This window comes from Calonectris borealis, chromosome 10 (assembly GCF_964195595.1).
Source record: "Calonectris borealis chromosome 10, bCalBor7.hap1.2, whole genome shotgun sequence".
Lineage (NCBI taxonomy): Eukaryota > Metazoa > Chordata > Aves > Procellariiformes > Procellariidae > Calonectris > Calonectris borealis.
Window position 1 is genome coordinate 24,427,503 of NC_134321.1, and position 18,265 is coordinate 24,445,767.

Here is an 18,265-nt window from a genome sequence, read left to right on the forward strand (position 1 = left end):
ACCTTTCGTAGAGAGAAAATTTTATCACTACAAACAATATGCTCTAAAGAGTTACTCAAGTGCAGCCGTCTTTCCTGTAACGTACAGCATCTTTCAAGCAGTTGATACAGTTCATCCAGCTGACACTACACGGAACAGCCTCATCCTTGCTAGTGGTGATGTAATTATCTCCAGAAATGCTACTTTTCAAGTAAGATATACACTGATCTTCTAGCAGAAAGTGCTGCAAATCTGTTGAAATTCATAAACTCAGGATTTTATCTGAAAGAACGCAACACAGACGCACAATCGAGACACTGAGTAAATAATGACCCAGACCACCTGCTCCAGCTTTCCTTAGATGCTTCCCAGTGAAGTCTTGCTCTGCCAAGTCCAGGGGAAGACAAAAGAAATCACTACTGGAAGCAGAGCAAGCTTCTACCTATGGAGTGTCTTCCTTTAGCTGCAGCACTTGAACAAAGCAAAGGCTCCTGAAGGGTTTATCTTATTCAGACTGACTTGGAAGGCAGGCATTATAATCGCTGCCATTAATTTATATAAAAAAAAATTCCTCTTGAAGCATGATCGTCTTCATCTACTTGAATGACCACACCCCCTGGGTGTTTTACATGCTTAAACTATAAAAAAATAATCACATTTCTGCCTGCTTTAGAAACAGGATACAAGAGGAGGAGAATGAATTAAGATATACCACTTTTAAAGCCAAAGCAAAAGTTTGGCTTTCACTAACGAGCATTTATGTAAAATGAGTCAGAATGCATTTGACAGTAAAAATTTAAGAGACCTTTCACACTGGAAAGCAGTCAAGAGACAAAAGGTAATATACCCAGGAGCAGACACATAAAATGTTTAGAGAAGGAAGAAATCTACACATGTCCTACCACAGGCTCGTCGGTTCTGCGCTCTGCTTTGGTGCTGTCCCCAGCAGCTGGACTTGGGGGTATAAAGGGCAGAGCCATTGCTGGACTAACCAGGACTGGGTAGGGCGAGGTCTCGGGTGGTACGAGTGGCACCGACTGGGCCTCGGCAGCAGCTTTCACCTCCTGGCCGGTACCGGCAACGTTATGACCTGGTTCTCTCAAATCCAACGCCAACGCGGGAACTTGATCTTCGGGAAAAGGTGGCAAGTTAAATTCACTGTCGCCCTGTTCTAATGGGACAGAGGTGTCTGGGGTCCCTGCTGATGCAGAAGAAGTAGGAACGTATTCCTGGTAAAGCAAATTGCGCAATTTCTCATCGAGGCTTTTTATTGTGTTGTCAACGAAGTCCACCCTGGGCGGCCCCTCTCCGTCGGACTCGGCGGTGCTGGGCTGCTGCTGTTGCAGCAGGCTGATCCCCACGCCGGCGCAGGCTAGGGGCTGCGCCTGGGACAGCATCGCGTGCTGCTGGGATGCGGCCACGGGCACCTGGGTAGGGCTCTGGAGCTGAGACCCTGCCAGGGCGAGGGGATCGGAGGCAGCGGCAGGGAACGCTTGGTTCACGAAGGAGTGCTGCACCACGCCGGGCTGGCTGGCCTCTGGCAGGTGAGGGACCTGCGCCGCAGGCTGCCGTTCCAAAACGACGGTGTCCGGGAGTACAGGGAGCGGGCAGAGCTCTGCTGCCTTCGCAGGAGCTGCCGGGACCGACTTGTGCGGCCCGACGCTGCAACACGCTATCTCCACGTCAGGGACACACGTGCCCTCGTCGGCCTGCGGCTGCAGGTGCTGAGGAGCGAGGAGGGCGTCGGAAGGCTCCTCCAGCAAGGCGGCACGGGGGGCAGGAGTGCCCGGCTGAGCGGGCATCGCTGCCTTCAGTGAATACTCCAGCTGACCGCCGTTAGCAGCCGCCTGCTCTAGGATATTGGGAGCAGATCCCGGTAGCGCCGGAGCTGAAAACTCTGCCTGGCTCGGTGCGACAGCAGAAGATGCTGCAGCAGGAACTTGTGCCAAAGATGGAGAGGCTCCAATGGGGCTGTCACATACACCTGCTGGTAGGGGAAGCTGCTGACCCGCCAAGACACCAGGCAGATCTGCCACCGCAGAGCTCGCTTGCTGATCATCCAACTGCTCCAGGTCTAGAAAGCATGCAAACATCAGGTTAACTTTTTTACGAGCCACACAGAATGAAAGTAAGTCACTGCAAAACTTCCCGGTTAGCTGCAGTGATAACCACATCTAGCTGAAACCCATTAGCGCTTCTCGTCAGAAAATAACTGTTATACAAGTCAAACTAGAACCTAAAATTACACATTACACAAAAATATCTCACTGAAAAGACACGGCTTATTAAAACAGCAGTGACTAGAAGTTCAGCTACCTTATAGCGTAAGGCAGAGTTGAAATACTGAGACCGTCCTGAAACTCAAATAAACATTCCTAATTTGGTTCAACACCAGAAACACACTTAAAATGCACGACTTAACAAAATTCATCATTTTCTTTCTCTGACTAAATGAAATGAAACAATCGCAACTAAGTCAGTTGAGAATAGAAGAGAGATGACACAGCAACTTCAGAGAAGAAAACGTTTTCTATAAAGTTTGTCAATACCTGGACCTTCAGACTGCTGTGTACTCTGAGGTACCGGTGGAGAAAATTCTGGTGCATCAGTAGTAGGGTTTTCCACAACAGGACATATAATAAACCACCTTTTTCCAGTATGCAAAACTAGAGATGAAAAGAAAATAAAAAGTAAACACAATAGTTTCAATTCATTCCAGATCATCTGTCAAAACCTAGTCTTAATTTCCATGTTTAGAAAGAAAATCAGAAATTCTACAGTATTAGCCAAGATTAAATCAACGGCTCCTAATTTGATTCTCGTCCCTTCTGGAAGGGAGACAGGGATGCCTCCCACTTCTGCCACATATTTTAAGTTATTTGAAAATTTATTTTCAAATGTTCATACTTTCAGAAGGATAATAGTTATGTACATGAAAATTTTATTAACGGTACTGTGGACAGTTTTCTCACAATGAAAAATTTGTTGATTTTGTAAAGTTCATCCAGCTTAATGGTTCCATGTTGGAAGTTTTCTAGCTAATATTTCCTTCCACATTTTATCTCAAAGCCTGGCATATGTAAATGGCAAACCAGAACTATACACACTTTGTCACTCTCATTAGTAGAAATATAAATGTTATGTTAAAAAAGGTGTACCAAGAAAATTGTATGACGTTTACAGGCAAAAAATAAACCGGCTTTTTTCAGCAGAAAGACTAGTTTGGAGGATTACCCAGTTTCTGCACTTGTCAAAGAAGTTCTAAATTATCCTTCTTCCCCTGTGAGCATGGAGCAAATACACAGCGCCACACGCAGTAACAAGAATTTTGGAAACAATGCTTCCTTCAGCAGAGGTTTCATTTTTCCCACCAGCATACACTTCCATAGAGAATCAAGGGCCAATTCCCTTCCCGTTCCATTTGTCTGTAAAACCCGTAAGATACAATTGTGTTCAGAAGGCCAAGGTCCCCCCGTAGTACCAAAGTAGCTGAAAAGTTACGGGTTAGAAATTTCAATTAAATTACCAACGCAAACATAATCTTTTAGCTTTCTCTTGCAAATGTAGTTATTGTTGTGGAAAAAGTATGCTCGCCCGTGCCTTCTTGACTGTTCCACCACTGATTATCAGCTTGTGTAATAATTAGGAAGCTTAGGGCTTCCCTAAACATCCCCAATGTTAGATTCATCCAGGTTAGCCCTGCAACCTTCCAGGTCGCTAACAGCAGGGACCACTGTTATACCCATATTTCTAGATGTATTTCCAACCACCAGTAACTGGTGGATTTCTTCCTGAATCTAGCAAACTTCTGCATAGGCTCATAACTGCCTTAGAGCTTGAGCTTAAGTTTGTATTCAAAGGCACATTTACCATTTTGTTGATACACGGGTGTCTTCATTTGAGACTGCCGCTTCTCCTGTTAAAAAAAAAAAACAAACAGAACAATAGAAGAACTAGCTGCTTTGTATCAATGCAAGAGGAGCACATTCGAAGGAGCACTCATTGTAAGCCTTAATGGAGTAAAAGCATTATTTTTCTAGCCAAGAAACATTTTTTTTAACACAGGATGTAAAACTAATTTACAGTAACTGGCTGTTAAGAAAAAGGAATCAAACTAGGAATCTTTATTTAACATTTCTTACCTCATTCATTTCCAGTCTATCGGTATCTTGCTGGGGACTCGTTCCCTGATCAGAACTTCGTTCTCCTTCTGTATCTTCACTGAGCATATCTTCTGCTTTATCAATAATATCTTTCATTTGTTCAATAAATGTCTCTTTTTCACTCTGCAATATGAATTCATTCTCTACCTATAAGGTCACATCAAAATAAAGAGAAAAACAGTAATGTTTCGATTAACAACCCATTCCACAGCTACCAGAACGCTTAGTCCACAAGCACACATATGAATAGGTTGGCTGAAGTGCATTAAGAGACCGCGGGCAGCCGCATCACCAAGTCTTACCATGTAAGTAGCAATCTCCTCTGGCGCATCACCATCCAAATCAAACTTAAAAGTCACCATTTTGTGATTGTGTGTTTCAAGCTGGCACTCCACCATCTTATCCCCCGTGTTACAAACCTGCAGGCAAAGATTAACAACGGTTATTTCTGGCACAGCCAAAGGAATCCTAGTTACCCTCAAAGAGATTGTACTTGCATTTAATATGGTCAGTTTTGGTCTGCTGGACTTCTCCTGGCGTGAACGAGCACGTGTAGATTTCTTATGTTTCTTTGAAGACTTTCCTTCTTGTTTTCCACTTCCTATTGCTCCTTCAAAGCTGTCACTCATCTCTTTACCTGAAGCAACATCTGGACTCATGTAGCTTTGTAAGAGAAAGGAAGAAAAACCCCAAAATAAAACCACCGTCACACACGATGGAGTTATGCATAGGTAAGATACGCAACAGAGACTGCAAAAAAAAAGCACACATCTGCACTCTTCTGGCCCAAACCAAGCCTGCTACTGAAAGATGCTCAGTACCTGAAGGGACTACTCCAAGTCAGGCATGTTCTCTGGCTATCACACCTAATAAGAAATGATCTATTAACATTTCCTCCAATACCATAGGGAAAGTCCCATCGCTCCTAATATATCACTACATCCCCCTAATCCCTTCACCTCAGGGATCCTAACAGTCCCCCTCTGAACGGCACAAGCTCCTGTTTTCCTAAGGTCTGGTTTTCTCCACTCCTGCCTGTCCGCACTCACAGCAGAAGGTCTAAACAGGGTCAGTTTATGTGTGTCGGAGATGAAGGAGAAGAGTGAGAAGTCGGTACAGCATCCCGTAAGAGAGTGCCTCTCCTCTCCCTGCAGTTCTCAAGAACCAGAAGGAAGGTTTTATGCCACAATATCCCAGATGAGCAGCTAGCAACAGTATATTAGTTTTAGCAGCCAAAACAGTAGCTGCTAACAACCTTATTGTAATATGACATGTACAGAAAACATCAACATGCAAGTAATTTGCAGGAAATTTTCAGAGGTTCATAAAAACCATGTCAGGAAGGAACCTTGTAAGGCCATCTGGCCTATTTATTACCCCAAGGTATGATCAGCTCTGAACCAGTCCTCACAGAGCTTTGTGTAAACTGATCTTACAAAGCTCCTGTGAGATTTCATAACCTTCCCGGGCAATTTATTCCTGTGTTCATTTAGCCATACAGGCATAAAGGAATTTAAGTCTAACCTGTGGATCCCTTGCTTGAATTTAAGGCCTTTACTTCTTGTTCTGCACTAGTTGCACAGAACAGCTTACTTGTACAAGGCAGCTGCAAAGGGAGTAGGTGTAACTGGTACGCTAGGAAAGCGAACACATTTTGCGCATAGGGTATGCTCTAGATCACATCTTTGCTGCAATTGCCAGCCGTGTGATTCACGTGCCTTTACCCTCCACTCTGCAAAAGCACAACCCAACTCCAGCGCTGAGTTACCTATGCACCTGGAAAAGAGAGACCTCCCTCTACGACTACGAGACGTGTGCTGACACAGACTCTCCGTGCTGCTGCAGTCACGACAGTCAGCTTCTCAAACACAATTCTGGAACAGGCAAATTAGAACTCAATAGGTGACTGAAAATTTGATGTGCCTTTCTACAAGTGATTAGATAGACAAAATGAACTCATTTTGTGTAACTTATTTATAGCCAGAACTAACCTATAGTCATGAAAAATTAGATTTCACTTTCCATGAAGTATTTAAAACCAGCAAATTCTTGGGAAAAAAGGTTCCATCCTAAGGTCGTGGGGTTGCATTGACTTGTGTCAGGCTAACTTGTTTGGTGGGGTAGAATGAAAACAGTAAGACAGAGGTGTCTTCAAAGTTCATAAACTTAACTCACCTCATCTGTTCAGGAAAATAGAAAAGGGTCACTAAAACCCTAACCCCAAAGCTTTACAGTCAAATAAGGACGAAGGTGGTGCTGGCTCCTGCAATAGGTAAGGCATTCAGCTGCTTATGAACACACACTGTTCATATCTACCTTATCCATATCCAAACACTGAAAAACCCGGCTTACTGCTGGTGCCGGAGCAGGAGCTGTAGCGCGGGAGCAGCAGATGCCTGGGCAGCAGAGTCCTGCCCCCGAAGCAGCAGCCACTGCCCCCAGGCAGCCCCTCTCCAGTCCAGCAGCGAGCCTTCCTCTCCAGGGCTCTTCCTCACTGCTTCCTCCAAACCTTGCTGCTTCCCCTTCTGCTTCTGAGTACAGAAACAGGCAGACGAGGGCTGGCAAAAATTGAAATTTGCTTTCATTTCTGAGGAGCGCTGAGCTGGCTCTGGGGGTTATTTATCATTAGTTCTGTAATTAGCGTTACTAGGCTTGAGTATGACCTCGTGCACTGCAAAACCACAGAACAGGCTCTGGCCGCGTGTTCTAACACTTGTTGTAATGATACCTTTGAGAGGCTTAACACACAACCCTCAGCGATACATCGTTCCCCGTAACATACCTGGGGAAAGATCATTACAGAAGGTGACACAGGCATAACCAGTCTGAAGAGGGAATAAACTATACACCCAATTACAGTAGCGTGGCATGTCTTTATACAGATGGAACAGCAGGGACTGTACCACTTCAGTTATCTTAACAAAAAGAGGTTACCTGCTGAAATGAAAGCTGTTGTACATACATCAGGGCTAGGATGCAGCACCCAAACTAAAGAATTAAAAGAGTTGGAGGAGCCAAAATAGGCACACTGCACACAGAACATCTGCAGCTTTCTCCCTAGTCTTGCACCCTTCCATCTTCTCCTGGTCAGCTCCTGCTACTCTTCTCTCAGCCAAGGCAAAGGCCAGGCATTTGGCTCAGCCTTGTAAAGAGAAAGAGGAAAAACAGCCTCCAGAAAGAAAACATTTCTTATGCCAAAGAGATCATAATGATACCTTTCACAGCTCTGTGACAGAGTTTGAAGTTTGTCCTGTATTGCTTGCTCCTAAAATGCAAGAAAAAGTCATTTAAGTAAATGCATTATATTGGCAGATGAAAAACACCTTTAAGAAAGCTTTGCTGTTGAGACACCAGTAATCCTAAACCATTCTGTTTAACCAATTCTTGGAATTCAGAAAAAAACAAATGTCCCACTGTACCCTCCCAACATTACTCCTGTCCAAAGCATCAACATCTGTGCACAACCACTTTTTAAGACAGAGACTAATCTGCTAGTCCCCTTCTGCTGTCTCTAAAGCAGAAGAGGTGGTGAAAGAAACAAAACAGTTCTCACCACAGTGGAAAAACTTGATTGCAGGACAAATCCACCTACCTATTTTTTTTTTGGAATGGATATAAAGTATAAGCTAATTTGCTTCATCGCTTTGTATAGGTTCCTGAAATATGTCAAGTATTTTCACTGTATTTGGCTTATTGTGAAAATTTCTGGGGAACTTGCAAATAAAAGATGAAAATTCATCATTTAAAAACAGCTCTCATATCATGTCCTCTTGCTCTCTACACAATAGAAATTTTCCCTAAAAGCTTCCCTCTTCACTGGTTGCAATGCTAGGATAGACGTCGATAGTGACTTTCGCATCGGGTAGACCTGTTTTCACAGAATTTGTGATGACGATGCTGCTGGCCCTACAGCAACAAACTTACCATATATGTACACAGACCCACACACACCTGTGCATGTATATAACTGTGTATATATATATACATACACCCCAAATATATTCATAAATATATATAATTTTATATATATTTATATATACATTGACAAACATACGCTTATAGAATCCTTCTGTAGACACACAGCTAGAAACAAGCCCCTTGACTGTCATCACTACATCTAATACCAAAGCAGTTGGTAAACCGGAGTTAAAAGCTTAGCGGTTAACCAGTCACCCCACTCCCTGCTTATAATGCCACAATATGCCATGCCAAGCTTGACTGCAGTTTCAATAAAACTGCAAAATTAATGAACAGTGAGAACACAGACATAATGTATCCAAATTTTAGTAATGCACTTGATCAAGTGCCTTACAAAATCTCATTTGCCTGATCAGTTCAGATCGGGTTGGATGCGAGTACTGCCACACGTTCAGACAAAAGGTAAGAGAGAAAAACGTTATGGCAGAGCAGCAACAAAATGCAGTGTTTCGAATATATACAGATATGAAACTGTTCTTACACCCAAGAAAACCTTGGTAATATATGTCATAAAATCAGCATGGGGAGCACGTTGATCAATTTGACCAACCTATGACATTGGCTTGATTTCTTAACTTGAACCAGAGAAGGGAGTTAACTTACAGATGAAATATGGGAACGAAGTTAGCAAAACAGCGGTTAAATGTTCTTAGGGACATGATAAAGTGACAGGACAGACACGTGCCTCAGTGGGCACCGATTTCTCAGGCAATTTATGAAAAATTGTATCCCCCATATCACACGGCACAATAACAATGAAGGTTATTCATATCTCCATATCCCTAATGGGACGGACCCTGCATTGAAGGCTGTAGCTGTGGCGTCAGCTGAACCTGACATGAGCTGTGCATACAGAAAAAAGGCAGTTGGAGGAGAAATACCTTGAGTAAGGGATACGCCTGACACAGCCAGGCTGCACTGGGGCATTCTGCAAGTGAAGCACTATAGACTGGTTCTACCGTTTCTGCTCTGTCTAACCGAGAGGATACAGAAATTCACCGGGAAACGTCCTGCATCACAGCATGGATATTTATTTGACAAGAATTCGGCTGCCACTAGAAGGACAGGCAAAATGGGGAACTAGAATCTAGTTTTAGTGTTAGCAGCATCCTTACTGAACATCTTCTGGAAGAGGAGTTAAGCTGTCCCTCTAATGAAATCCGCAGGCTGTACTGTGTAGTCAAGGCAAGTGCAGGGAAGCATGGGTGAAAAAAAAAAACAACAGACATTTAGTTTGAAAAGATGGAAACTGTTACTTTGGGAGGAAAGGTAGCTCAGAACAGAGAGCCTCAGGAGGAACAATTCAGAAAGCAGAATTGCTGAGGGACATTTCCATTCAGAAGTGAAGAACAAATTAGACTTATTTACTGAAATCTGGTACAAATGCCAAAACCTTCGTTTTGCTTTGCTTATGGGTATCTATTAAAGAGTTGAAGAGAAGGAAACGTTCTGTGACATTCTGTCAAGACTGAAGGTTAAACAATTATGGGAGTGGAAAGAAAAGTCAAAGTAGCAGACAGGAGGAGCTGACAGTTTTATAAAGAAAAACAATAAAATGTATCTTGCTTATATGACCACTGAGAATTGGGAATGCCTACGAACATCTGAAGAAACAAAAATCCCAGGGCTAGACTAGAATTCAGGCAATACAGGAGGATACAACGCTAAATGAAATGGGAATAAGGCTCAAGCTGAGGAGCATGAACAGCTTTTACATAGTGAAGAATCAGATTATGAAATAGTTTCTTAAGGCAAATGATGGTTGGTTGCACAAGTGCTCGAGACATTTAAAACAAGACTGGACAAAACATGGATGAAACTCTACAGAACAGCTTCTTACTGACCCACAGCACTGAGAGAAAGTAATTTCTAGCTCTGTGTTTGTGCTCAGCTATGGACAAAGAGCTACTTAGTCCTGCGGTCTCATTACTTCAAGGAGACACTTCTCAAGGTACAACATGCAGTTTCCAGCTTCATTTGAAATAGCCAATTTTTTGCTGACCCAGAGTTGCTAGCATCTAGGACAAGCGGCTCTATATGGTGAGGGGGGATAATCTCCCTTGTGAAATAAGCCCATTATTTCACAAAGAAGTAAGAAAGAAGTTTAAGGGTGAAGTTGGTGAGTTACTTCAGAGGAAACGGCTCTACCTCTTGGGATGTCTCTGCGACTGCCTGGACAGCGGAGCAGGGAGCTGGGAGCTGCGGACCCAGCGGCTGGGAAAGATCGGGCTGAAGCTGCAGCAGACCAGAAGGCTGAAGAGGCAGACAGTGATCTATGGGGACAGGCGGACTAGCTGTAGCAAGGCTGCCATGAATCTGTGAAATGCCTTCTGGAGCGACGCGGGGAGGCAACAGTTCAGGCTGCAACTGCAAAGGCGGTGACATGACTATCGAAGGTTGCACAGGCAGCACGGGCACCTGGGCTCCAGCTTCCAAAGCATACTGAGTGTGTCCAGTAATCTGCTGTAACACAAGACAGCTATTAAAACAAATCTCTACTTAGAGTGCTTGTGACTTACATGACAAGGTACTAAAGCCACTGGAGTTCATGGAAAGCGGATTATAATTCTGCAGTGAGACTGTATTTGTGTGGTCTCTGCTTGGAAAGGCAACTACTTAAGAGTTTAAACTCGCTTTGAAACAACCAAATAAAAATCTAAGGATTCTTCCTACGTAATTATGACAATGTGTATTGCTCAAGTGCTACTTAGTTTGTAGAAACAAAGCCATATTTTGCTAAGAAATTAAAATCTTAGATTATTAATTCGTTGTCCTGAATAGTTTGCTCTGCTTTCAACGAGCATACCACAAAGTCCATGCAGAGAAAAAATATACTCTACCCATAATCTAAATTAGGATTTATTAAAAAATCTGGTTTATATGTAGAACCAGTAGCCGGTATAGACCACACAATTAACTCTTTTTTACTGAATATACACCAGTGTCTTACGGAAGACATTGTTTTCCACTTAGTTTAAACATTTAAGACGCAACTTAACTCTTGACATGCTAAGGGCCGAGGCCCCAGTCCTGCAAACGCTTCCTTGTGTTACGTGCACAGAGGAAGTTTCATTTATCTCAGTGGATTTCTTCAGTGCATTAAAATAACTCGTGTGCGTAAGCGCTTTGTGGGAACTGGACCGATGCGATTAGATGCCAACTACCTTAGAGACTATGTTGTTATTCTGCATAACAGTTCTGTTGAGCTGTACATTCAAGAACAGAACATTCTCCTTTTAGGTACATCATGTATTTTTCCAAGGGGACTGAGCTTGTGGGAAGAGGAAAAAGGAAAGAAAGGAAAATATGGAAGAAAAAAGGCTTTTTAGTACTAGGTAAAACTCTGCCTAATTTTTACTTTTTTAAAGTATCATCACCTAGAGATTTAGACTATTTAATATATTAAAAAAAAAAAAAGTCAAGACTCAGATGAGAACCAGGCCACACAATTTCGTTACTGCATGCTCTCTGCAGATTCTGGATATGAGCTGAAATTATTATTCCAGGTTTTAATGTAGATAAATAAAGATGCGGTGTGCTTCGCAACACATAACAGTTACATGACTGCCTAAGTGGAGGTTGTTAGAATAGCAACTGTGGTGTACACTGCAGAAGAGCAGTGAAATTTTTTTAAAAAATCTTATATAAGTAAAATAATTCACAAAATGTTTCAATGTATAATTTACCTGGGCAAAACTAAACTCAGAGGTGCTAAACATCAACTGCCAAAACAGCAGTGCACTGGAAAACCTTTATTTACAGAAATACCTCTCCATTAAAAGTACTTTAAAACACGGAACAATGTATTTTTGAATATCCCTCTGCATTTGTCCATTTTGTTTGCCATAGCTATTTTTTATCCTGAAAAAATTACTATGCAATTCTTCCATACATATTTGATAGATAATGACTGTGTCAGGACCGTTTGGGAATATCAGTTCTCCAGTTTTGGTGTTTGCCATGCTTGCTGTGCGTAACGGGCCCGATTCAATTCCCTCAAAAGCCATTGGAAACACCATGGCTAATGAGCTCAGCGGGAACTGCCTCGGGCTCCGTGTTGCCTACATTTTCACAAACAATATTTCTGTACCAAATATACGGCTGAAGAGAGAAATTTAAAAATGATGTACTACTTTGAAGATGCCATGATATGGCAGGTTGAAATGGGATGTTATGAATTTTAATCAATGTGTTATGGCAAAGTGACGTAGTAGAACACAGATTTTCAAGAATGCTATTATTAACAGATTTAGTGCCCTCTCCTCTTGGGTCAGACTGCATTGCGTGTTGTCATATGTCAAGATGTGGCGATAGAAGTATTTACAGACTCTGTCAACAAGTCCTGAACAACAAGTTCTCTTGTAAATAGTGCTAATATTAGAAGCTCCGTTTTATGCTTCATTTCTTTTAAGGGGGAAAGGGTCTGCAGCTAGAATTCATTCTTGTCCGATAGACCTCTTCCATGCAGTTTTCTGGAATCGTTACTGAACGGCCATTTCCCTGTACTGTTTTAAAGCAGTTCTACGTCAAAACAACTCTATCAGTTCGCTCACTGCTGCCAGTTCGCCCATGATTTTGCCAAGAGCGTACAACAACCTGTGCATGCATCACGCGCAGACTGGAGCAAAGGCACAGCAAGGCTGTGCAGGTGCTGTCACGGCTCAGCCTCTTCTCCTGTCACAGGACAATGACAGCTCATGCTTCTTTCGTATTTGAGAAGGGAGAAGGAAGAGGGAATTCAAAAAGTGCTCTCGTCTGCTCACTTTCCAAAGCCCCTAGATTATTCCCTGTATCCCCTCGACGTTCACCTGCCCCTGGATTAAGACCTCGCCTGCTCCACCTGACTTCACAGCTCTAGCAACCACCTCCGGGACCAAGGTCAAGAAGTTAACAAAACATCTTAAGAGCAAGGAAAAAAACCTCCCCGCTGCGTGTTCACAACGGAGAGGGCCCCGGGAACGCCTGCGTTCAGTAACCGCCCTACGGTCCAGCACCGCCACAGCCCCGTGCCCAGCGGATTACCTGGTGACCAGCCCCAGGCGCAGAGAGAGTCTGTTCTGAAGGATGAATTATGCTTGGCTGGAGTGACTGAGGAGGTGGAGGTTGCTGCGGCTGGGATACTGCTTGCGTGCTCTGCGTGTGATGGGGAGAGGGCGCTTCGCTCTGAATGATCTGCTGGAAGGTGGTCTGGTACATCTGCTGCTGGGGGAGCTGGGGCACCCCGTGATGCGGTGGCAACGCTGGCACCCCCGGCGGAGCCACAGCAAGCAATGGTATTGTAGCAGCCGACATATTTGGCACTATTGTTTGGCAGGGCAAGACCAAAGAAGCCACGGTTGTATGAGGAAGATTGACTGCCTGCATGGGGAGGGCAGGGGAGTTGGGTGCCATGGGCAGAGTGGGGTTCATGGGGAGGCTGGGTAAAATCACGGCTGGAGCGAAATACTGAGAAGGAGCAGGGATGGGGGGCACGTTTGCAGCAGGCATATCAGAGAGGTTTGGAGGAAGGCTGTCAAGTCCTGCCAGAGGAGTAATTGCAGGAATGACAGGAAACTGAGGAATCTGAAAAAAATACAATACCACATAAATTGCAAGTGCTTTCGCTGATGGAACAAAGTAGTTTCATTTGCCATACAAGTACGTAAAAATCACCTGTGCCATGACGATAATTATGTCTGTTTGTTAATCACTTCCATTCATTTCCTGAGGTTTATAAACAGCAATAAAAACCGATTTATGCTTAAATCATTAGTAAAAGAGAAAGAACTTCATTTTGGGGGGGCGTTTTTATACCTTAGAAGCTTAAAACTATTTCTAGCACTAGCTTGAAGCCTTCAAGCAACATATTAATTAAAAGCTGCTTTCATTTTAACAGAAATGAAAAGGAATCGGACGAGACAAAATGCAAAACTCTTTCATGCAAAATTCAGCAAGACAATTTAAAACCCTTGTCTTTGAACAGGTTGGCTGCAACCCAGGCAGCATGGAAGATCCCCTAAAAGGATTTTTATACAATCAAAACTTCCCAGTGATGTAGCAGACCGTAACTACCCTGTCATCACGGAAGCAGCTTGCTTCTTCCCTTTGGCACAAGCTGCTTCACATCATGGTGGCTGTCACTAGCAAACACACTAATAGCACCCACAAACCCTTCCAGGCCAAGGAAAGGGTCCGTCCCTGCTACTGAAAACAAAAACAGGGCTGAGAACTAGGGCGGGGGGCGGGTGGGTGATGGGGAAAAGTGGTGAAGTCAGGAGCTCAGAAACAGAAAAAAATGGGCAATTTCTCATGCTCTTAAGCCTGGGATGGGGAAGAGAGTATGCCATAGGGGAAGGTGGGGAAAAAAAAAAGCAGTTATTGCAATTTTGTAACTGCCATTAACTGGGTTCTCTAGGCACGACACAGAGGCACTCACAAAGGAGATTTTTGCTTCACCAAACAAAAACAAATATAAAGAAAAATACAGGAATTAGGAAAAAGCTATATTCTTACGGACTAATTAAATTGGCATGCATTCAAAATAGCCACACAAAAACTGCAAATCATGTTAATTATTAGCTGGAAAGCTTTACTCAAATGGATGTATTCACACTCAGTTTTCAAAGATATTACCTGGGAAGGGGCCACCGGCGGAAGCTGTGGCACAGTTGAAATCTGGAGGGGCTTTAGTGGTGTACTGCTAGCTGCCACCTGAGAGGTCTGGGGTTGATACTGGGGCAATAGATGGGTTGCAGGCTGGATTGGGCAAACTGGCTGGCTGGCAAGCACCTGCTGCAGAGAAGCTTGCTGTGATATGGGTTGCTGCTAGGAAAGAAAAGAAGAATAAAAAAAGGTTATAGCCTGTGTATTATGAAAGATCCAGTTCACCAGACACAGCCACCCATTTCTCTCTCTAGTTCAAGCAGCACAGTCAGCACAGAACTGTCGCTCGGAGTAGGGAGGGTTTACGGAAGAGAAGGGCGCTCCCAATTTAAACACTGTACAAGAACCTATGTTTAAAACACATTTAAATGCAAGATACATTACCTGAAAAGACAAGTTCTAACTGTCTTGGAAAGGTTATTTGTAATGACTCAGACTTTAAATCCCAGAGATTGTTCTAGTCGGCCCTGTAAAATCCCCACCTACTAACTTCAAAGATTCCTACTATGCAGATTATACCCAGCTAATCTTGGCATTCAAAAGCTGACTACATAATGTAGCAGGCATTGAAATATACAACACTTATTACCTGAGACGTGACTAAAACACAATAATTAGAGTAAAAGCTGGATCCCAGTTATTTCTGAGGTGCTGTAGTAACAACGTGGCAGCCAAAAAAGCAGTTTTACCAATCCAGGGAAAACAGTGCTCCACTGGCCTGCCAGATTTCATACAGTGGAACAGAAATAAAAAGCTGCATTAAAGCAGAAAATAATCAGTAACAAGCTTTTGTATTTTCCATGCTACCGGTATCTCCTTCTTCAGTTTCTCTAATTAACGCTGAAAGTACTTTAAAAAAATCTTCTGTTTCAGAAGGACGGCACCGAGGCACCACGTTGGCTCTGGATTGACCTACTTGGGACCACAGGATTGATTGCTTCACCCGGGCTCTGCGGCACAGAGAACCTAACATCATGCCCGATGGTCAAAAGGTAACTGTAAAATGAATAGCCAAGCATTATCATCTTTCATCTTCGCAACTTCCACCATAAATCAGTGTCGTAATATTTTGCTCTGCATTTTTTTAGCAGCAGGATTCTTCAACCAGAGTTTTTAGGTATTAATACAATAAAATTGTAGAAGATGTATCAAGGAAGCAGCCTTAAATAGCTAAAATTCAACCACGACTGGTAAGTTTCCAATACAAGGATCAGTGAACAAAAGAGTATTTGGCGACTGGTGTCGAGTGTCCGGGGCTGAATGCACCAAATGCCACAAGCAGTGCAAGACATGCTGGAGGCGGCATTGAATAACTGCACAGCAGCAGCTCAGCTCCTCCAGCGTTTATTAGTCCTGCCTGAGTATTCATCTTGCCACACTAAAGACAAAAACAATGACGTGGCTCTGTATTGCAGTCTCTGCCATTCCAGGCTTTGGGAAGGCAGGGGCATTTACCCGATTAAAATCCCAAACTGAAGGGAATGGCAGCGCCGATGCAAACAAGCGGCTCAGCAGGAGCTGGCCCGGCACCGGTGCTGAGACAGAGCAAACCGGCTGAGATGGACCCCGGGGCAGCCCCCGCTCGTCCCACAGCACGAGCTCTGCTCCACCGGGCTCCTCAGCTCTGCCACAGGGGAAACTCCTGCCAGACCTGACCCGGCCTCAGGCGCGGAACAGTCCCACTCACACGGTGCTGGGCTGGAGCTAACGAACCTTGCCGGCACGCAGAGCCAGCCCAGGTATCTTGGCATCCCTGGCTGGTTAATCTGCAGCTCAGACAGGCTGCCCACAGATAACAGGATTGAGCACGCTGACACAGGCTGTTCAAGCCACCCTCGACTCGAGAGGACACTGCGTTAAAAGCAGAAAAATTTGCTCGTGGAACTAAGCAGCTTCCTTAAGCCTCCATTTCCAATTCAACTTGTGTCTTACAAAATGCTTGTGAATGAGGCATAGGGAGGGCAAAATATCCAAACGAATTATGCTAACTTTGCTTCATTATAACCTTAACATTATAAATGCACAGGTACCCAAATTGGAAGAAAAAAAAAATGAGGAGATGCGGTATTGATCCCATGTGTCTGAGCCATCAGTGAATATTCATACAAGATCAATACGTTCCATTCTGTTCGACAGATGAATTTTCTCACCCTGATTTCCCATCCTTTTGTTGACCTGCCCTACCATTCATTTACAACAGACTGCAGATCTCCACGGCTCAGAGCATCATGCCTGGAGACTCTGGGAACTCCAGACCTACTTCGGCCTCTGAGGCGCACAGGTGCTCTGGGAAGTTCTGCACAGAAACTTTACCATTTTACCTATTTCTGTAATAATAATACTGTAAAAAGTCAGCCTTTTATTGGGCTTCCTGGCAAGATTAGAAAACGACAGACTAGTTATTAAACCCTTTTACTATCAGGGATAGAATTATTTCAAGAGACAGCAACGCTGTGAGGAAAGGGCACGTGAAAGAAATTGAGAAAGTTGGGCAAATATCCTATTCCAAGCCAGCATTTACTCATGGGAGAAAATAAACAACAGATTTTGAACTGTCAGCATAAAGCTCGAGGCCACTAGAGAGACCGGTGCAACTGGTGAGGTCCTAAATTTGCATAAGTGTAAAATTTTTGTCTGAGAAGCATGAGAGTATCCCTGCCCTTTAGAAAAAAAAATGATATATGAAAAAACTTCACGTAAGCATGTGTTTTTCGAACAAATTACATTGTTCTTATACTCATGCTTTCAGAAGAATAGGGCATGTTAAAAAAAAAAAGCAACCTGAGAGATAAATGTTGATAACTAAAAAGGTTTGGAGGGGTATGATGCATGCCAGTCACAAAGTATACAGACATTCCCCAGCCCCGTCAACAGTTTCTACCAAAGGCAGGCAAGCTTTTGGTAGAATCACAAAAATGAGCCACGAATTACCAGGCCGCACAGGTCCGCGGCTGCATTCCTCCCAGGCTGGCACCACCTCTGCAGGAGGCTGCAGCCTTCGCAGCTGCCCCTCAGCTGCTTGAAAGAGGTGTTTTGTAAATACCTTTAAGGAACACAGGCTTTGCGGGGAATTTGGTAATTCAAAATGCACAAAGAATTACTATTTGGAGACAATTCAGAGAGAGAGAGGTTCTTCTCTTGGAAGATAAAGCTACTGGCTGGATGCCTATACTGAACTATACTGTGGTCAATGGAGTTAAATCCAGTTGGCGGCCGGTCACGAGCGGTGTTCCCCAGGGCTCAGTACTGGGGCCGGTCCTGTTCCATATCTTTATCAACGATCTGGACGAGGGGATCGAGTGCTCCCTCAGTCAGTTTGCAGACAACACCAGGCTGGGCGGGAGTGTTGATCTGCTGGAGGGCAGGAAGGCTCTGCAGAGGGACCTGGACAGGCTGGATCCATGGGCTGAGGCCAATGTATGAGGTTCAACAAGGCCACGTGCCGGGTCCTGCACTTGGGCCACAACAACCCCAGGCAACGCTACAGGCTTGGGGAAGAGTGG

At 43.9% G+C, this 18,265-nt stretch overlaps 1 protein-coding gene across 2 annotated transcripts in view; it reads right to left on the reverse strand.

Annotated features, from left to right (window-relative positions):
- WNK2 (WNK lysine deficient protein kinase 2) overlaps nucleotides 1–18,265 on the reverse strand; it is a 117,189-nt gene that overhangs the window by 31,235 nt on the left and 67,689 nt on the right. Inside the window, exons 11-20 of one of the 2 annotated variants that reach the window (XM_075159466.1) lie at nucleotides 14,733–14,921; nucleotides 13,143–13,682; nucleotides 10,269–10,583; nucleotides 7,358–7,407; nucleotides 4,640–4,805; nucleotides 4,445–4,561; nucleotides 4,122–4,289; nucleotides 3,850–3,895; nucleotides 2,529–2,645; nucleotides 882–2,053 (exon numbers count right to left, since the gene is read on the reverse strand). In XM_075159466.1, the coding sequence (XP_075015567.1) occupies nucleotides 882–2,053; nucleotides 2,529–2,645; nucleotides 3,850–3,895; nucleotides 4,122–4,289; nucleotides 4,445–4,561; nucleotides 4,640–4,805; nucleotides 7,358–7,407; nucleotides 10,269–10,583; nucleotides 13,143–13,682; nucleotides 14,733–14,921 (2,880 nt within the window). Of the gene's footprint in view, nucleotides 1–881; nucleotides 2,054–2,528; nucleotides 2,646–3,849; nucleotides 3,896–4,121; nucleotides 4,290–4,444; nucleotides 4,562–4,639; nucleotides 4,806–7,357; nucleotides 7,408–10,268; nucleotides 10,584–13,142; nucleotides 13,683–14,732; nucleotides 14,925–18,265 lie in introns of both variants that reach the window. The other variant, XM_075159465.1, reaches the window with a different exon arrangement.